The sequence below is a fragment of the Carcharhinus amblyrhynchos genome, chromosome 4 (assembly GCF_965287045.1).
Source record: "Carcharhinus amblyrhynchos chromosome 4, sCarAmb.v2.hapA, whole genome shotgun sequence".
Lineage (NCBI taxonomy): Eukaryota > Metazoa > Chordata > Chondrichthyes > Carcharhiniformes > Carcharhinidae > Carcharhinus > Carcharhinus amblyrhynchos.
Genome location: NC_137327.1, coordinates 53272521 through 53294026, shown reverse-complemented (window position 1 = coordinate 53294026; position 21506 = coordinate 53272521). Strand labels below are relative to the sequence as shown.

General features: G+C 43.6%; 2 protein-coding genes across 2 annotated transcripts in view; one reads left to right on the top strand and one right to left on the bottom strand.

Moving 5' to 3' along the window:
* The window catches only part of LOC145342020 (uncharacterized), a 68015-nt gene that overhangs the window by 3569 nt on the left and 42940 nt on the right, over window positions 1–21506 (bottom strand). The window contains exons 5-9 of the mRNA XM_080187157.1: window positions 19897–19947; window positions 18725–18802; window positions 18559–18615; window positions 15430–15489; window positions 2341–2399 (exon numbers count right to left, since the gene is read on the bottom strand). Coding sequence (XP_080043283.1) covers window positions 2341–2399; window positions 15430–15489; window positions 18559–18615; window positions 18725–18802; window positions 19897–19947 — 305 coding nt within the window. The remainder of the gene's footprint in view (window positions 1–2340; window positions 2400–15429; window positions 15490–18558; window positions 18616–18724; window positions 18803–19896; window positions 19948–21506) is intronic.
* The window catches only part of pdpr (pyruvate dehydrogenase phosphatase regulatory subunit), a 93943-nt gene that overhangs the window by 71576 nt on the left and 861 nt on the right, over window positions 1–21506 (top strand). The window lies entirely within an intron of this gene.

Genomic DNA, 21506 nt, shown 5'->3' with positions numbered 1-21506 from the left:
GACCTTAGGATATGACAGTATTGGAGTCTGGTTGTCTTTTAAGGGGAAAGATGAAGAAGAATGTCAGCCTATGCAAATATGTTTTCCTACTCCCAACTTCCAAATATTTTATCATTGTGCTAACAGTGTTGAAGATTGTTTTAGTTACTTAAAATACTTTGAAGTACAATTATATGCTGGCAGTTGTTGAAGCACACACTGCTTCAAACAACAGATAACCTTGAAACAAACTTTATTTTAAAATACTTGTTGTATAAGGCTAGCTCCCATGTGATAATCCCGATGGTGCTTTTCAAATGCGGGCAGTTGGGTTAGTGGTTTAAAAAAAAAGGGGGCAGCATGGACAAGTTGGGCATGTTGTAAACCTCAGTGACTCTATGACTCAATGACCAGGTATAATTCTTAACAGCTATCTATCTCTATCATTCTAATTTAAGCAATGCCCCGCAGAGATGCATCCTCCTTCAGAATCAGTTAGCACAAAAACATAAAGCTTGTGTGGATACTGGATCTCCAGCCTCTGGACAGAGATCCAAAAAGCCACTCGTCTTTTGACCCCCCCATTACAGCAAGCTTTAGAGAGAAAAGGTATCTTCAAGCAGCAGAACGTGAGGTAAAGAGACCTATTTTCTGGCAGGTTCCAATCTTCTGAGAGAAAGTGCTACTTCTCTCGACAGTTTCACATTAAGCTTTTTGCTCTCTCTGAGCCTAGCCCCACCCAGTCACATGATTTTTTTCTGTCAATCAACCTAATCAAACCACATTCCAGAAAACCCCAGGGGAAAATACTAAAACAACAATACTGCATTAGCTCAGATTAAAACAAACATTTCAGCAATAAGATCAGTTATGCTTGTCTAGCTTCAACATGGGCTGGCAGTTATAAACAAAGCGACACCTGTAAATAGAATTGACTACTAAAAAGATCCTGCACAATAAACTTGACACAATTACATTTCTTAAAGGCACAGTACTGTCAGATTTCATTGCCCCATTTGTGGTAGTGTTGAAATATCTCTGGTGGAAGGGCATAGTGTAACAAGTTTACATAGTTTACATTCTAAATGTGGAGCTAGGAACTTAAATTGAGTAAAATGCTAACAAAGTGTGTTCAGGTGCAAGATTATTGTGGTTTTGTATAGAACAGTGGAAGAATTTTCCCAAGGCAGAAATGACAATTACAGGGGACACAAGTTCAAGATAAGGGAGTGGGGAGGAAGGTTCAGTGGAGATGTGCAGGGAAAGATTTTTACACACATGTTAGTGGGGACATGGAGTGCACTGCCAAGTGAGGTGCTTGAGGCAGACATGTTAGCGACATTTAAGATTTATCTGGATGGATACATGAATAGATGCGGAATAGAGGGATATGAGCGGTTGGCCTAGATAGGACAATGTGATCGGTGCAAGCTTGGACGGTCGAAGGGTGTGTTCCTGTGCTGTACTGTTCTTTGTCCTAATTTGTTTATTTTGAGAATGTTTTAAAAATATTTATTTTGTCATCAATGCTGGGATGATGATATGATGGAGGGAACTGCACACATTTGCTAAAAATCTGTCTTTGAACTTCATTTAGTTGAATTTGACGAATGAGTTCTATAAAGGCTGATTACATCAGAAAAGTTACCTCAGTATCTCTTTCACCTGAAAAATTCACAACATTAATTATTTCTGTGCTAAGTGCCCTTTCCATCAATAGCAGCACTCATTATAATCGGATTGGACCTTCAAGATCTTGGTTTGAGCTATTCACTGTTCCCCTATCAGTGGTATAATCAGGTTCTTACCCAGCAAGGATGTGAACCTGACTGGCATGAATTTAAATTATTTAAAACAAATTTAAACAACTTTACACCATGGTTTCCAGCTCTCCTGGAAAGGGTTCCCTGGCAGTGTGACGTCACGCCAGTGCCATTTACTGGATTTCAAAAACAACCAGTTGTTATGACCACACCAAGGGAGCAATAGTGCCTGGAGGCCCTGGGGAATCAGAGCCCAGGGTTCACATTATCCCCTCTGGCACCCTGGCCATGTCCCAGGCACTGACCCCTTCTGTGTGGTGTGGGAGGAAGAGGGGTACATGCCAATGGCAGCACAGCCTGAAGCAGATTTGTAATTCATGCGACTCTGAGCTTTTGTAATGTGCACTCTAATTTATCTGTGTTTTCTGAGAATGATTTTCCTGTTGTCTTTTGTCATTATGTTGAATTCTTAATATTGTAGGAATGAATAAGCACTCAGTTGGAATAGGAATAATTATCACCTGTGCAATGCAGTTGAATGTTCACTCACTGTAAGGAGGACCTGAAGTTTTGCACTGGCTATAAGTTAGATACTCACTGTGTCATTTCCAATTTGTTCAGCTCCTTCTGCAGATGAGTACATTCATCTTTTAGGTGCTATGGGAAAAGTTGTAGAATCAGATCAGTGCTGTGGTAGGTCAGGACAATAGAGCATCTGTTTGAAAAATGAACCACTGCAGAATAGTGATGACCCATTTAACCCTAAGTGAAACTCATTAATTTCCCTCAGTGTTGATTCCTTCTGGAATTGTGAACTGATTAGGTGATTGATGGGATGAGCCCCAGAAAGGCATGACGAAGGTCACTAGGGTGAGGGAGTGTAGAGAAATTTTATCATCTTTGATTGTTTTTTGATGCAGTACATGAGCTCTCTTAATTTATGCCTTTTGAAAGCTATGTCCAGGTTCATAGGATTTGAAGGAATGAAAGACAGAGTTTATGTCTCTGTTATTTCCAATGCTGGCTCCCTCCAATGCTAAAAGGCTTTCATTCCCTGTCAATAACTTCTGGTCTGAGCCCTTCAGGTCCCCTCTCCTTGACTTCTCATATCCAATCCTACCATTTTCTCTCACTACTACAACTTGTATTCATTAATCACCTTTAATATAATACAACATTGTAACATCTCTTATGACATGAATCAGACAATAGTAGGAGAGAGATCCAAACTGAGTACTAAGGCAAGGTTTAAGAAAGAAAACATACATTTATATTGCAACCAGTTCTGAAGTGTGGTTAAAACATAATGGCCAGTTTGCACACTGTAATGTCCACATACAGTAATCGGATAAATTGACCAGGCAATTTTCTTCGATGTTGGTTGAGGCTAAATATTGGCTAGGATTTTTTTTCTCAGATCTTGTATGTTTACCTGTAGTGTACAGAAGTGGTGAATTTTAATAAGGTGTGTTTTGATGGAAATGGATAGCAAGAGGGAGGGATTTGGAAACATCAGAGTGTAACTGCACTGACTGAAAACTGTGGTACAATGGGATGCAAAAGAGGCCACAGCTTTAGGATGCTGAAGGAAATTGCAGGGATTCAAAGTGGTGACACAAGGCAATGGAAGGGCTTGTAGATGAGATGGATTTTGAAATTCATGTGTGGAGAGATTGGGAGACAAAGAAGACTGACAATGATAAGGGTGCAGTTGTGAATTTGTCAAGGGTTAAATGCAGCAGTCTGGCATTGGAGTATCAGCGTTGCAGATCAAACTTTTAGTAAAGATGAGGCGCATCCAAAGCATCTAATGTTTCAAAGGTAGAAAAAGACAGTGTCGGTCATGGTTAAAATCTGGAGTTTAAAGTTCAACTTGTGTCTCGCAGAACAGAGTTTCACACAGTCAAGTGCCAAAATGTGATTTTTGGTTGAACTAAATGGGGGTAGCTTATGATTTATCAATGTTAAATTGAAGCAGTCTTGCATTGGTGATGAGTAATGGGAGAAGTGAAGCTGGATCTTTTCAACATAAACGTAGAATGCCTCCCCATGATTACTGGTTATTTGCTCAGGGCTATTGTTGTGCAGTAAGAGGGGATGGACCTTTCCAAGAGAGATGTTTTTAAAGTTGGCTACGTAAGATGCTGTGGAGACATTGCTATTCCCATTAGATATAGGAGTAGGCCATTTGGCCTCTTGAGCCTCCTCTGCCATTCAATAAGATCATCGCTGATCTGATTGCGACTTTATGTCCATTTTCCTGCCTATCCGCCAGAATCTTTGACTCTCTTGTAGATCAAAAAGCTGTCAAACTCAGTTTTCAATCTAGTGAATGATTCCAGTCTCTGCTGTCTGGGATGGTGCATTCCAGATGTTAATGACCCTCTGAGGGAAGTTTCCTCCATCTCTGTCTTAAATGGGAGACCTTTATTTTGAAATTGTGGATTCCTCACAAGTGTAAACATCTTCTCATCTATCATGTCAAATCCTTACAGATGTCTCAATAAAATCACATCTCATATTTTTAAACTCCAATGAGTATGGGCTGAATCTGCTTAACTTCTCCATTTTGTCAGGAATCAACCTAGCAAACTTTCCCTGAAACTGCCTTCAAAGATGACCCATCTAAATAAGGAGACGAAAACCGTACACCACACTCCTTGTGTTATTCCAGCAATGCCCTGTACAATGGTAACAAGACATTCATACTGTTAATACAATACACCTCTTGCATTAAAGCCCAACATTCTATTTGTTTTCCTAATTAATTCTGATTTTTGTACAAGGACACTTGGATTCCTCTATATCACAGCATTTTGCAGTCTCTCTATTTATATAATATTCAGGAACCCAAGACCATAGGGAGCAAAGTCAAAAAGTCAGAAGTGGAGCAATAGCTTTGAAAAGTGGGAGTCAGAGGGGAGAAACAGAAGTGTGTAAAGGTTTGTCAAGGTTAAGAGCAGCAAAATTTCAGGACTTCAGGTCTCCCTGGGTCTGTCTCCAATTGTGGAGCTGTACTCACTGATCCTCTCTGACAGATCTCACTTTTCCAACCTTCACCAGTTTTCCGTTAACTCAAATGGAGCTGAAGGATTTCGGGTTTGAGCAGAGATTTTGGAAATAGGGGAACTATGTTCCTGTAGTTAGGAGTAAGAAAAGGAGGTCCCGATTGAGAGAGACTAGAAAGGAGCTCTTGAGCAGCAATGTGAACATTTGAATGCATGCAAGAGGTGTGCCAATAGATACGCATCTCTAATCATAGATTGGATCATAGAACCCTACAGGGCAGAAAGAGGCCCTTTGGCCCATCAAGTCTGCACCGACCACAATCCCACCCAGGCCCTACCCCCACGTCCCTACATATTTTACCCGCTAATCCCTAACCTACACCTCTCAGGACACTAAGGGGCAATTTTAGCATGGCCAATCAACCTAACCTGCACATCTTTTGGACTGTGGGAGGAAACTGGAGCACCCAGAGGAAACCCACGCAGACACGAGGAGAATGTGCAAACTCCACACAGACAGTGACCCGAGCCAGGAATCAAACCAAGGTCCCTGGAGCTGTGAAGCAGCAGTGCTACCGTGCTGCCCGTGTTCTATGTTTTATGTTCTATGTTCTCCAATCTGACAGGTTGTTGAATGATCTATGTTAGAAGTAAGCCATTCAACCCTTCATGCTTTCTCTGCCATTCTGTATGACCATGGCTGATATATTTCAACTTCACCTTGCCATACTATCTCCATTTCTGTTAATTCTCTGAGTATCCAAAAATATATTAGTCTTTGTCTTGAACATAGTCACAACTGAGTACCCACAGCCCTCTAGAGCAGAGAATTCCAAAGAAATTTCTCCTAATTTCAGAACTAAATGATCAGCTCTCATTCTGAGATTGTCACTCCTAGTTCTAGACTTTCTAGCCAGAGGAAACTTCCTTCCGTGATCTATCTGATCAAGTCTTTTAAGATTTTATGTTGCAGTGAAATCATTCTAAGTTCTGGACCGTTTAGAACAAAGTTATTTAATCTCATAGAACAATCCCCCCAACCCAAGAAATGCTCCCTTTTGGACGAGTATGTTTTTTCTTAAGGAGACCAGACCTGTACACAGTACTCCCCCTAATACAATTTCAGTAAGATTTCTTCACTCCTATACTTCACTTCCTTTGTTAAAAAAAGCTAACAAACCATTTGTTTTCCTAATTGCTTGCTGAACTTGCATGTTAAGTTATTGTGATTCATGTACAAAGACACCCAACTCCCTTTGAGTACCAATAGTGCCTAGTCTTTCGCAATTCAAAAAAAGTATTTGTTTTCTATTTTCCTTCCAAAGTGGATAACTTTGTATTTCCCCATTGTATCTTCCATCTGCATATTCTCATTCACTCTCGCAACTCTTCGTCACCTTTTTGTTCCTCCTTGCAGCTTACTTTCTTACCTTGCTCTTTATCAGTGGAAAACTTGGGTACGTTATTCAGCCCCCTTATCTAAGTCACGTATAGTAAATTGTTGAAGCTCACGCGCTGATACTTGTAGCTTCTAGCTGGTTACAGCCTACAAACCTAAATATAACCTGTTTATGCTTACTCACGGAATAACAGGCAAAAAAATAATCTTCTATCTATGTTAATGTATTACGCCTAATACCAGAAGTTCAAAGTTGATCAGTGTCACTAGTCTTATATTAACACTGCAATAAAGTTGCTGTGAAAGTTCCCTAGTCGCCACACACCAGCACCTGTTTGGGTACACTAAGGGAGAATTTAGTATGACCAGTGCACCTAACCAGCATGTCTCTCAGACGGTGGGAAGAAACCAGAGCACCAGAAGGAAACCCATGCAGAAATGGGGAGAATGTGCATTGACAGTGACCCAAGCTGGGAATCGAACTTGAGTCCCTGGCGCTGTGAGACAGTAGTGTTAACCATTGTGCCACTATATTGCCCTCATAATAAGAAGTAGTAATAATTAGTAATAATTGTTAGCTTTTGTTTGTCTGGGCTTCTTTGATCAATCTAAGGATCTAATGGCTCACACAAAATCAGAAAATGCTGGAAGCTCTCAGCAGGTTTGACAGCATCTGTGGGGAGAGAAAGATAATGCGTCGTCAGAGTTGGGAGCAGAGAGAATCAGCAGAGATTTATACTATCAGGGTGGGGGGAGTTAGAATGGAACAAAGGGAATGTAAATGAGGATACAGTATTGTGGGCATTCATGGGACTGGTGGCCTTGGTGAGTGTTGGATTTACTTTGGGACGCTTTTTGTCTGCATTTCCGGTTTGCGGGGTTTCTGTAAGTGCTTTTTACTTCCGTACCGGAAGTTAGGCTAGTCGGAAAGGGAGAGCGGGGGGGGGGGGGGGTATAACAAGAAGGCAGTGATAGACAGCGGGCGGCGGAGTGAGTGGGAGCTGAGTGAGAGGTACAAGGGCTTTGACTCACTGGACTTAGGCGAGAGCAGGCTTAGACGAGGTGAGTTGCAGTTTCTATCTTTCCCGTGTTGCATTTTGGCACACACAAACCCAAGTGAGGTTGGGACATGGCAGGTGCTATGGGGAAGAGCATTAGCTGTGTCAGGTGCCACATGTGGGAGTTCTTGGAGGCATCACGTCTCCCGAAGGCCCACATCTGCGTCAAGTGTTTAGAGCTGCAGCGCTTGAGGGCCCGGGTCAGGCAACTAGAGGTGCGTTTAGAGGATGCATTTCTGGTCAGGGAGAATGAGGAGTTAATGGCTAGGAACCATGAACAAGTGGAGGTCCCAGGGGCTGAGGAACAGGATGGGTGGACAACTGAGAAGAGGAGGAAGAAGAATAGTCCTGGTCCAAAGACCACCCCAGTGGCCCCCCAAAAGGCATCAACAGGGGTACAAAAGGAAAGACAGGAGGGCCAGAATGACTCAGAGGGAAGGAAGGGGGCTGGCAATGTGATAGTGGTGGGGGATGGGAGGGTCAAAGGAATTGACAGGAGGTTCTGTGGGCAGAAGCGTGACTCCAGGATGGTGGTCTGCCTCCCTGGAGTAGGGGTACAGGACATATCGGAGAGGATAGAGGGAATTTTGAAAGGGGAGGGGACCCAGGCAGAAGTAATAATACACGTAGGGGAGAGGGACGTAGGAAGGCAGAGTAGGGCAGATGTACGCCGGCAATTTAGGGAGTTGGGATCCAAACTGAAGAGCAGGACCTCCAGGTGGCATTCTATGGGCTGCTGCCTAGTACCAGCAGGGCTAGGAATAACGAGACCGTGCAGCTGAATGCATGGCTGAGGGATTGGTGCAAGGTAGAGGGCTTTACTTCTGTCGATCACTGGGAAGTATTTGTGAGAGAAGGGCAACTGTACAGGAGGGATGGGAAAAATTTGAATGGGAGAGGGACAAATGTCTTAGCAGGGAGGTTAGCTGGAGTGTTTAGGCAGGGTTTAAACTAATAGGGAGGGGGGGTGGGGATGAGACTGATAGCTCATTAGACACTGGGGTCGGGAGTGAGTTGGGTGATAGGGTAGATTTGGGTGAAAGGAAAATTATCAGGGGGAAGGAGGTTCTGAGTGGCCCTGGTGGGTTGGACTGCGTCTGTTTCAATGCGAGGAGTGTGACGGGTAAAACGGATGAGCTTAGGGCCTTGATGTTTGTGAGGAAGTTAGATGTGGTGGCAGTGACGGAGACGTGGTTAAAGGAAGGGCAGGACTGGCAGCTGAATGTTCCTGGGTATGTGTTTTAGGTGTGACAGAGGAGGGTTGAAAAGAGGTGGTGGGGTGGCGCTGTTAGTAAAGGAGCACATCACAGCAGTGCAGAGGGAGGATAATATGGAGGAGTTAGGGATTGAGTCGCTGTGGGTGGAGTTGAGGAATAAAGGAGAGATTACGATGCTAGGGGTATACTATAGGCCACCCAACGGCCCGAGGTCAGTGGAGGAAGGTATTTGCAGAGGCATTTTAGATAGGTGCAGAAAGAATAAGGTGGTTGTAGTGGGTGACTTTAATCTTCCTGGAGTGGATTGGAAGGTGCCTAGAGCTGGGGGTACGGATGGGGAGGAGTTTGTAAACTGTGTGTTGGAAGGGTCCTTGGAGCAGTACGTAACTAGCCCGACTAGGGAGGGGGCTATACTGGATTTAGTGTTGGGTACTGAGCCGGGGTAGGTGGTTGAGGTTGAGGTAGGCGAACATGTGGCTAACAGTGACCACAAGTCTGTCTACTTTAGGATAAAAATGGAAAGGGATGAGTGCTGTCCGAAGGGTAGGGTGCTGAACTGGGGGAAGGTGAGCTACAGCCGGATTAGGAGGGAGCTGAAGGACACTGATTGGGAGGGGTTGTTAGCTGGCAAGACCACGGTTGGTAAGTGGGAGGCTTTCAAGGGCAAACTGATAATGTTGCAGGAAAGGCATGTGCCGGTAAAGAGGAAGGATGGGAAAGGCAGGATTAGAGAGCAGTGGATTACAGGGGGTATTGAGGACTTGGTCAGGAAGAAGAGGGCGGCATATATTAGGTCGAAACAACTGGGAACGTAGAGTGCATTGGAGGAATATAGAGAGAGTAGGAGGGAGCTTAAAAGGGGAGTTAGAAGGGTGAAAAGAGGGCATGAAATGGCTTTGGCTGATTGGATTTTCCTTAATCCTAAGGCATTTTACTCATATTAGGAGCAAGAGAGTGGTTAGAGGGAAAATTGGTCCTCTTAGGGACAAAGGAGGGGAGCTATGCATCGAGTCTGAGGGAATGGGGGAGATCCTGAAAGAATACTTTGCGTCGGTATTCACAAAGGAGAGGGGTTTGGTGTTGTGTAATGTCTTGGAGGGAGCTGTAGATCAGTGGAAGGAAATATCCGTTACGAGGGAGGAAGTGCTAGGGTTTTTAGGTAGCATAAAAACGGATAAAGCTCCGGGGCCTGATGGTATTTATCCCAGGCTGCTTAGGGAGGTGAGAGATGAAATTGCTGGGCCTCTGACGCAAATCTTTGTCTCTTCTTTGGACACAGGTGAGGTCCCAGAGGACTGGAGGGTAGCTAATGTGGTAAAAAGGGTAGTAGGGATAACCCTGGTAATTATAGACCAGTGAGTTTGACATCGGTGGTAGGAAAATTATTGGAAAAAATTCTTAGGGCTAGGATGTATGAGCATTTGGAGCATTGCGATCTGATTAGGGATACGCAACATGGCTTTGTTCAGGGGAGGTCTTGCCTTACGAATCTGGTAGAATTTTTTGAGGAGGTGACAAAAACGGTTGACGATGGGCGAGCTGTTGATGTTATCTATATGGATTTCAGTAAGGCGTTTGACAAAGTCCCTCACGGTAGGCTGGTAGAAAAGGTTAGGGCACATGGGATACAAGGACAGGTAGCTAGGTGGATTGAAAACTGGCTGGGCAATAGGAGACAGAGAGTAGTAGTGGAAGGGTCCTTTTCTGGCTGGAGGTCAGTCACCAGTGGTGTGTCGCAGAGCTCAGTACTGGGACCTCTCCTCTTTGTAGTATATATAAACAACTTGGAAGAGGGCGTTGTTTAAGAAGGGTGCCAGGCAAAAGGCGGGGAATTATAGGCCGGTTAGTTTAACGTCTGTGGTAGGTAAAATGTTAGAATCCGTCATTAAGGAGGAAATTGCGAGGCATCTTGAAGGGAATTGCTTGATAGGGCGGACGCAACACGGTTTCATTAAAGGGAAGTCGTGTCTGACAAATTTACTGGAGTTCTATGAGGATGTGTCTAGGGCAGTGGATAGAGGAGAGCCGGTGGATGTGGTCTTTCTGGATTTTCAGAAGGCGTTTGACAAGGTACCTCACAAGAGGTTATTGCAGAAGGTCAGGGGACATGGAGTTGGGGGTAGGGTGTTAGCGTGGATAGAGGATTGGTTGTCAAATAGGAGGCAGAGAGTGGGGGTCAATGGGTGCTATTCGAATTGGCGGTTGGTGACTAGTGGGGTGCCCCAGGGGTCGGTGCTGGGGCCTCAGCTATTTACCATTTATATAGATGATCTGGAGGAGGGAACCGAGTGCAGGGTGTCGAAATTTGCTGATGACACCAAGATTGGGGGAAAGGCAAATTGTGCGGAGGGTGTGGAGAGTCTGCAGAAGGATCTAGATAGGCTGGGCGAATGGGCCAGGAAATGGCAAATGGAATTTAATGTTGGCAAGTGTGAGGTGGTCCACTTTGGTAGGAAGAATGGTAGGAAGGACTATTACTTACGTGGCGAAAAACTGCAGCAGGCGACGGTGCAGAGGGACCTCGGGGTCCTTGTGCATGAGTTGCAAAAACCCAGCTTGCAGGTGCAGCAGGTGGTCAGGAAGGCGAATGGGATGCTGGCCTTCATAGCGAGGGGGATTGAATATAAAAGTAGGGAGGTCTTGCTGCAGCTGTATAGGGCATTGGCGAGGCCGCAGCTGGAGTACTGTGTGCAGTTTTGGGCGCCGCACCTGCGCAAGGATATTTTGGCCCTGGAGGGAGTGCAGAGGAGGTTTACTAGGCTGATACCGGAGTTGAGGGGATTGAGCTATGAGGAGAGGCTGAATAAACTAGGCTTGTACTCGTTAGAGTTTAGAAGAATGAGGGGAGATCTCATTGAGACGTATAAGATGATGAATGGGATGGATAGGATAGAGGTGGAGAGACTCTTCCCGCTCAAAAAAGACAGTAGGACTAGGGGGCACAGCCTCAAGATAAAGGGGAGGCGGTTTAGAACGGAGTTGAGGAGGAACTTCTTCACTCAAAGGGTGGTGAATCTCTGGAATTCTCTGCCCGTTGAAGTGGTGGAGGCTGCCTCGCTAAATATTTTTAAGAAGCGGGTTGATGGGTTCTTGATAAGAGAGGGGATTAAGGGTTATGGGGAGAGGGCGGGAAAGTGGAACTGAGCCACAACAGATCAGCCATGATCTTATTGAATGGCGAGGCAGGCTCGAAGGGCTAGATGGCCTACTCCTGCTCCTATTTCTTATGTTCTTATGTACGTAGTGTGATCAGCAAGTTTGCAGATGACACCAAGATGGCAGGATTGGCAGATACTGAGGAAGACTGTCAGGTGTCACAGCAGGATATAGATAGGTTGGTATATTGGGCAGATAGATGGCAGATGGAATTTAATCCTGAGAAATGCGAGGTAATGCATTTTGGAAGGAATAATGCAGGGAGGAGTTACATGATAAAAGGTAGACCGATTTAAGAGTATAGAAATACAGAGGGACCTGGGAGTGCAGGTGCACAACTCTCTGAAGGTGTCAACACAGGTGGAGAAGGTTGTGAAGAAAGCTTACGGAATGCTAGCCTTTATAGGAAGGGGTATAGAGTATAAGAGCTGTCGTCTAATGCTTCAGTTGTACAGAACGTTGGTTAGGCTGCATTTGGAGTACTGTGTCCAGTTCTGGTCACCTTACTACCGGAAGGACGTGGAGACCCTGGAGAGGGTGCAGAGGAGGTTTACCAGGATGTTGCCTGGCATGGAAGGACTGAGTTACGAGGAAAGGTTGGAAAAACTGGGGCTCTACTCCTTAGAAAGACGGAGATTAAGGGGGGATCTGATAGAGGTGTATAAAATAATGAAGGGAATAGATAGAGTCAACAGTGGTAGGCTTTTCCCTAGATTGGGGACAACTATTACGAGAGGTCACGCTCTAAGGGTGAGGGGGAAGAAATATAATTTGGATACTAGAGGAAGATTTTTCATGCAGAGGGTCGTGGGGGTACGGAACACGCTACCAAGTAAGATGGTGGAGGCAGGCACGTTGGACTTGTTTAAGGTTTACTTAGATAGACACATGAGCGAAACAGGGATGGAGGGTTATAGTAGACGGTATTGAAAAGGGTCAGAGCCTCGGGACGACAGTGGAAATGTAGTATTACATGTTAATGTTTTTGTCTCTTTTAATCCACAGGTGTCGGTCCACCTTGTTGTCAAACGAGGGGCATGCACACGGTGGGTCGTGCATGGGCTGCTCTTCAAGAGTGGCCTAGTACTTCATGTCGGTGTGTGTGCTTAATCCTGGACCAGCAGACAGGCACCACAACAGCTCAGTGACTATCACTGCTAGCTGTGCAGATACATGGATTTGGGCCTGCGTCTGTGGGAGTTTGCGCATTCTCCCTGTGGTTGTGTGGGTTTCCTCCGGGTGCTCCGGTTTCCTCCCACACCCCAAAGATGTGCTCTTAGGCTGATTGGTGTACCAAATTGACCCTACACTATTCTCCCCTGAATCTGGCTACATTAGGGGTATCGTTCACATACACCCGGGCAGGGTAGGTGTAGGAAAATGCTTTGTTGAAATGGCGGTCGTTGGGCCGAAGGGCCTGTTTCCCTTGCTGGGTTGTTCTTTGTTGTTGTACATGTGGCTTCCAAATGTTGGTGGTCGGGAGGGAGAATTTGGTGTAGGACAAAAGCAATGAAAGGTAACGGAGCCTCGTGGAAGAGATGGAAGGATTGGAGTGGGGATGAAATGGGAAAGATGGATGAAATGATGGAACTGGTCAAGTGTGGCAAAATGGTGGGAATAATTTAATACAGAGCAACAGGACATAAAACAGACAGCAGGTATTTCTTTGAAGATCTGAATCTGGCTGTTCCTAATTTACTTGAGTTACCATCTTTCTTCATGCCTGTATAAAATGGAATATACTACCCATATTTCAATAGAATCTGAGATTCTGGTTCTACGCCAATCGGCAGCAGCTAAATTATCTGTCTCACCAACTCTTTTCTGGTAGTGATACTAATTTAGAAACAGAGAGCTTGAATATTCCTACATTCTTAGTCATACTTACAATTCCTTTAAGTCTATAGCCATTGTATGCCACTGAAGCAGCCTGAGTGTCTTTGTAAAGTGGATGGATGGAGAGAAATTTGTTGAGTGTATTCAAGAGGAATTTCTCGTTCAGTATGTGGATGGCCCAACTAGAGAGGGGGCAAAACTTGACCACCTCTTGGGAAATAAGGAAGGGTAGGTGACAGAAGTGTTAGTGAGGGATCACTTTGGGACCAAGTGATTGGAGGGTGGCAAATGTTGCGTCTTTATTTAAGAAGGGTTGCAGGGAAAAGCCTGGGAACTACGAGCCTAATGTCTGTAATGGGTAGGTTATTAGAAGGTATTCTGTGACAGGATCTACAGGTATTTAGAGAGGCAAGGACTGATTCGAAGCAGCATGGGTTTGTGAGTGGAAAATCATGTCACACAAATTTGATGAGTTTTTTGAAGGGATAACCAAGAAGGTAGATGAGGGCAGTGCAGTCAACACTGTCTACATGGACTTTAGCAAGGCCTTTGACAAGGTATTGCATCGTAGGTTGTTGCATAAGGTTAAATCTCATGGGATCCAGGACGAGTCAGCCAATTGTCATCAAATCAATTTTGTATCCAGACGACAGAGGGTGGTTGCAGACGGTTGCTTTTCAAACTGGAGGCCTGTGACCAGCAGTATCTCGTGGGTTGGTGCTGAGGTCCAATGTTATTTGTCATTTATATTAATGACTTGGATGAAAATTTAAGAGGCATGGTTAGTCAGTTTGCAAGTGCCACCAAGATTGATGGTATAGTGGACAGTGAAGAAAGTTATCTAGGATTACAATGGGCTCTTGATCAATTGGGCCAGTGGGCAGATGGCAGATAGAATTTAATTTAGATAAATGCATTTTGGTAGACTGAACCAGGGCAGGAGTTATTCAGTTAATGATAGGGCATTGGAGAAGAGTTGCAGAACAAATGGATCTAGGGGTATAGGTTCATAGTTTTTGAAAGTGGAGTCACAGGTGGACATGGTGATGAAGAAGACATTTGGAATGCTTGGTTTCATTGGTCAAAACATTGAACATTGGAGTAGGGACATCTTGTTGAAGTGGTACAAGACATTGGTAAGGCCATGCTTGAAATACAGTTCTGATCACCCTATTATAGAAAGGATATTATTAAACTAGAAAGAGTGCAGAAAAGATTTATTAGGATGCTACTGGGACTTGATGGTTTGAGTATAAGGAGAGGCTGGATAGACTGGGACTTTTTTCCCTGGAGCACAGGAGCCCGTTGAAGTGGTGGAGGCTACCTCGCTAAATATTTTTAAGATGCGGGTTGATGGGTTTTTGATAAGAGAGGGGATTAAGGGTTATGGGGAGAGGGCGGGAATGTGGAACTGAGCCAAGACAGATCAGCCATGATCTTATTGAATGGCGGGGCAGGCTCGAAGGGCTAGTTGGCCTACTCCTGCTCCTATTTCTTATGTTCTTAGGTATGATCTTAGAGGCTTATAATATAATGAGGGGCACAGATAAGGTAGATGGTGAACATCTTTTCCCAAAGTTCGGGGAGTCTAAAACTAGAGGGCATAAGTTTAAGGTGAGAGGGGAGAAATACAAAAGGGTCTGGGCGGGGGGGGGGGGGGGGGGGGGGGGCAGTGTGTTCACAAATAGGGTAGTGAGTGTCTGGAACAAGGTGCCAAAGGCGGTAGGTACAATTTTGTCTTTTAAAGAGCATTTAGACAGTTACATGGGTAAGATTAGTATACAGGGATACGGGTAAAACATGGACAATTGGGACTAGCTTAATAGTAAAAACTGGGCAGCATGGACAAACTGGCTGAAGGGTCTGTTTCCATGCTGTAAACCTCTATGACTCTAAGTGTTAGGGCAATTTTTAAAAAATGTGTTGGTACCTATTGCGATTCAATGTAGTTACAGGATTGTTGAATTCAAATCCAAATAACCTTTATAACTGAATAAGCGAGGCCTGACCTACCAAGTTTGATTCCAACATCATCTCAAGTGTGTTTATCAGCTGATCAATGTACAAGTTTTTCTGAAAAAACAAGAAACATCAAATAAGTGCAGAGAAAAAGTTCTGAAGAGAAGGAGGAACAGTATTGCCCACACAGACTCCAGTACCCTGCTCTTAAATCCCAGAGAGCCCGATCCTAATTCTGGTAATGTTCTCTTTTAACCCCTGTTTCATTTTAGGCTTACACGTTTGGAAAAGGTCTATTCTTAATGCAGTTGAATTAAGAATGACTGCCGTTGATATCATTTGACTGAGTGTGACATCAAGGAGTCCCAGCAAAATGAGTCAGTGGGAATTGGGGGAAAGCTCTCTCCTGGTTGGAGTCACATCTAGCTCAAAGGAAGGAGGTTGAGGTTATTAGAGGTCAGTCATCTCAGCTCGAGCACATTACTTAGAGTAATGTCCTCGGCCTAACCATCTTCAGCTACGTTGCATTGATCTTCCTTCCATCGTAAGGTCAGAAGTAGGGATGCTCGCTGATCATTATGTTCACTGATTGCACAATGTTCACCATTTGTGACTCCTCAGATACTAAAGCAGTCCATATCCAAAAACAGGAAGACCTGGGCAATATTTGGACCTGGCTGACCAGTGCCAGGTAACATTCATGTCACACAAGTGCTGGTGAATGGCCATCTCCAATAAAACAGAATCTAACAATTGCCCCTTAACATTGAATGACATCACCATTGTTGAATTCCTCATTATCAGCGTCCTGGAGGTTACTGTTGATTAGAAATTGAACTGGGCTAACTATATAAAGAATGTGGCTGCAACAACAGCATGTCAAATGCTAGCAAAGTCCTGCAGCGAGTGACTCAACTTCTCCTAACCCCCGAAAACCCTGTCCACAATCAACAAAGCACAAGTCAGCAGTGTGATGGAATTTTTGCCTCTTGCTTGGATGAGTGCAGCTCTAACAATAATCAAGTAACTGAATATCGTCCAAGATCAAGCAACCTGCTTGATTTGCACATTTTCCATAAACATTCATTTCTTCCATCATGGATTCAAAGTAGCAGCAGTGTGCACCATCTGTATGATGCATGGCAGGAGTTCACCAAGGCTCCTTAGCATCTTCCAAAACCATGACAACTATTATCTAGAAATACAAGGGCAGCAGATATATGAGAAGACCATCATTTGGAAATTCCCTCCAAGCCTCACATCATACTGACTGAGAAGTAAATTGCTGTTCCTTTACTGTTGGTGGGTCAAAATCCTAGCGCTCCCTCCCAAACAGTCCTGTGGGTGTGACTGCAGCAATTCAAAAAGGCAGCTTCAAAGACAATTAAGGATGGGCAATAAATGCTTGCCTATTAAGTAAAGCCCACATCACCTCAATGTTTTTTTAAAAAAAGCTATCTCAGTAGTGTAGTCGATAAATCCTGTCAGAACATGTTTTTGTAAGCAATTAGACATCAGTGCAAATTATGGATTTAAACCTGACATGGAATATTCATGATAACCTATGGCTTAATCCTGATTTGGGAGGAGAGTTGGTTATAAGTATTGGATAACGGCTAATGATTCTTCTGAAAGCATGTCTGAGGTAACAAACTGAGCTTTGGACTGTGTTGAACCCAGTTGAGTGATGGTAATTTGACAACGCACCTTGGTGCAGTTCAGATTAACCCGAGTACTGCAGTAAAGGAGAAAGTTATATTGCTGCAAGAGAGCATTCTTCTGTGATTCAGACTAATAGATGTTTTATGAGTACTTTAGCTGGAGCTTAACCCTGCACCTAATATATGTTTTGACCTGACCCAATGAAAGTGTGAATGGAGTTCTCAGATAAAAACAAAATACTGTGGATGCTTGAATTTGAAACAAAAACAGAGAAAGCTGAAAAATCTCAGTAGGTCTGATAACACCTGTGGAGAGAGACTAGAGCCAATGTTTCAAGTCAGAGTGATTCCTTGTCAGTCTGGTCATTCTGACTCAACGTTGGCTCTGTAATCTCTCCACAGATGGTGTCAGATATAGAACATTACAGCATAGTACAGGCCCTTTGGCCCTCAATGTTGTGCTGAGCTATGTCCAATCCCAAGATCAATCCCACTCCCTATAATTTTGGTGTGCTCCATGTGCCTATCCAATAACCGCTTGGAAGTTCCTAAAGTGTCCAACTCCACTATTACAGAAGGCAGTCTATTCCACACCCCAACCACACTCTGAGTGAAGAATCTACCTTGGACATCCCTCCTATATCTCCCACCTTGAACCTTAAAGTTATGCCCCCTAGTAACAGCTACATCTGCACGTCCGCTCTATCAATCCCTCTCATCATCTTATAAACCTCTATTAAGTCGCCTCTCATCTCCTCTGCTCCAAAGAGAAAAGCCCCAGCTCCCTCAACCTTTCCTCATAAGATCTATCCTCCAAACCAGGCAGCATCCTGGCAAATCTCCTCTGCACTCTCTCCAATGCTTCCACATCCTTCTTATAGTGCTGCTGAGATTTTTGAGCATTTTCTGGTTTTGTTTGTACGGAATTCTAATTGGTTTTAAATCTTGCTCAGTTTGGGCTCTAAGTGCCTGATAAGGTCAGGGAGTTATTGCTTCTGGCCAACAAATGTGCAGTGTTAAAGGGAAAAGGAGAGTGGAGTGGAACCAGATGAATTGCTCTTGTAGAGAGCTGGCACAGACACAGTTGGCTGAATGACCACCTTCTGTGATGTAGCTGTTCTATAATCTACATGCTTACTCATTGTACATACGTACAATTTAAAATTGGAGTAGACTGTAGACACACAGTTCGCTCGCCATCAGCTGTTTAAGAAACCTAACTTGCTTGAGTTACCTTGTCGTAGTGGCAATGAACATAAACTGTTTCCTGGGGCCTTGCACAGTATGACTGAATTTGCCAATTCCAGTTCTGGGAATTATCTGCTGATAGTTTGGGTGTGGATGGAATAACGTTATCCTGAAGATTTCATAGCCAGGGTAATATATTCAGTTGAACTCTTGAGGCCACAACCTATTTTCCTTCTCCACTTCCACAACCCAGTTACTAGAGCAGGCACTATAAATGAGTAGTTTTGGTTTTGCCTGAAGTTTGTACCCTGATGAAAGATTAAAGGCAGTTTACCACAGTTATGACGTGATCTCTGTCTGTAGATAATATTCTGACTTTATCCAGCACCTTCTGTAAAATAGCAGGATAATTATTTAATCCACATATCTGTAAACGTTTTGAATATCACTATTATATTCTCTCTCTCTCTCTCTCTCTCTCTCAGTGAAATACAACTCACATGTTGGTCCTTTGCCCTACTGCTCATATCCTCAACAATGTGTTCCTGTTGACATCTATGATTGTCCAGTTTCTCAATCTGGATTAAAACAAGAAATATTTTAGGGAGTTTGGATTTGGTAGGCTGTTAAAATTTTATAATACTACATTGAGCCTACTCACTTCTGCCTTTGAGAGGTGGAACTGAAGGACAGATGATGGGTTATTTGTTTGTGTTTTAATGTGGTTGCATGCCTCAGACTTTAACTGTTCCATCTTTTAACCATTGGCTGGCTGTTCTCCCTGAACGTTGGAAAACCCAATTGCTAAAGGAAGGAAAGGGCTGCTTGAGAGCCAGGAGGAGCCCTTTATCAAAACAAACCTGTTTCCCAGTCTGTTTGAGTGGATCGCCCTGTTATTGACAACCAACGCTCACCTTTGCGCCCCTCATATCTGCCCATATTTCACTGCAAATACTCACAATCATCTCCAAATCCTCTAAATCATGCATACTATTTCCTTTGATCTCTATCCCAAGCAACAAGAGGTCTATCCACTCTTGGATTGCAGAATCTTCTGAAGTTTCCTTCTCTGAAGGCAAGCAAAGTCAAGCAATCAGGTTGGCTTCTAAGTGGGGAATCTGTTTAAAATCACACTCAGTCAAGGGAGACAGAATTCAGGGAAACATGAATTTCTGGATTGCAAACCAGAACTCATTTCCCAGAATGGAAATTCCTTCCAAGTAAATACTGGAGGCAAGATTTTTGACTGGTGATCTCCATTTCAGATTGAACATTTAAAAATGGGCAATGATTTAAGAGGTTGCTTTAAGGGAACATTACAGAGGATGCATTACGTGTGGCCACTGGGAATGAAAAGGAAGTAGTGGTGCAGACATTCTACTGAAATGCAGTGAGTATCCTACATGTATCCACTCTGCCCCCTGTAAAGAAAATGCATGTGAAACTTGGTTTATTCAGTTGTCACTAAAGCATGTCTCTCAATAGCACATCACAGATTCTCTGTTAATACATTCATGAATGCCAAGAGGACATATTCTAGGGAGTGCAAGCAAGCACAGAATGCACTAGGCAGGGAGAGAGTATCTGTGCATAAGAAACTGGGTAAGAGATAACCAAGAGACAATCAGCAATAAAGAACTGAAGATAAATAGAGAGAAAAAAAATCACTTACCTCCTGCTCATAGAACCTGAACTGGAAAAGGAGACTCTCCCTTTGCTGTTCCTGTTATGAATTGAAATAAACCTTATGTACTGATCAAACAGTGGCAACAGCTCCCAGTTTGTAATACAAAGGTTGAATAACTCAGTGACATGCCTCAGTGTAATATGCACACTGACAGTACCACTAACACTATGCATTATACACTGACTGAACAGCTCCTGGCTTTTTACATGGGTTGCATCAATCAAATAGCAATGACAGTTCCTGATATACCCAGACCAAAGAAGGTCTGGGGCGTTATATAAAAAAAACAAGCAACACCAACAGCCCTCACTGTATAAAGCACAATTGATATTGCATGTGGTTACTGCCAGCATATTATACACAGAGCAAATGGTACTGACAGCTCCCAGTGAGTTACAGAAGAGAATGAATAATTCTCATTGTCCTAAACACAGTGCAAAATTTTCTTTCTTTTTGTGTTGAATGTATTTGGGCACACTTAAGACTAGAACCTTTTACAATACAGCTTTCTAAAATTCTGCTACAGGCTCAGATTTAAATTTACATCAAATGAAGCTGATTTATTCAGTTGTCAGAGATACTGAACAGATCTCTCAAGTAGCTTATCACAGATTCTCTATTAATGCATTCATGAATGCCCAAGGGACATACTCTGGGAAGTACAAGGAAGCACCGAATGTGTTATGCAGGGAGAGTGTGTTGCATCCCTAACCCTGAGATCATATAGTTATAGGGCAGCACAGTAGTTAGCACTGCTGCTTCACAGCATGAGTCAACCCTGGTTCAATTGCAGCCTTGGATCACTGTTTGTGTGGAGTTTGCACATTCTCCCCTTGCGTGGGTTTCCTCCCACAGTCCAAAGATGTGTGAGTTAGGCCATGCTAAATTGACACTTAGTGTCAGGGACTAGCTAGGGTAAATATGTGGGGTTACAGGATAGGGCCCAGGTGGGATTGTTGGTGCAGGTTGATGGACCGAATGACCACCTTCTGCACTGTGGGTTTTCTGTGATTCTGTGATCGTATAGAGTTCTTTGTGCTTTCCATGTATCAACAGCCAATAACACAATTGCACCAATGAAATGTTGTAACTCTAACAAAATGATAAGAATGGCCAGTAAATGAAAAATTTGGTTTTTTTTAAATGTTCTTTTCCTGGTAAATATTTGTCCTTTGATTAAAAAAAAATCGGGAGGGAGGCGTGATTTTCATTTACACAGTGGTTGACATGATCTGGAATGCAGTGTCTGAGAGGATGGTGGAAGCAGGTTCAGTAGGAACTTTAAAAAGAAAGCTGATATATACAGTTGAATTGTATGTTCTTTGAAAAAGCTGGATCCTGTATAATGGGCTGCTTGGCCTTCTTTTGTACTGAGATGTTATTCTTAAGATTTGAAACTGCTGGTCAACTCCCCATTTTAACTCAGTGTTTAGTCACTGCAGTCTTACTGTCTGTATGTAGTTTCAGTATGTCAAGCATTCTTGTTATTTGAACCTGATCCTATTATGCCAATCCAACTGTACTGGCATCCTAGCCATGTGTCATGCTATTATGTGCACACGTGTGCGTGTGCGCGCATGTTCATGTTCGTGTGT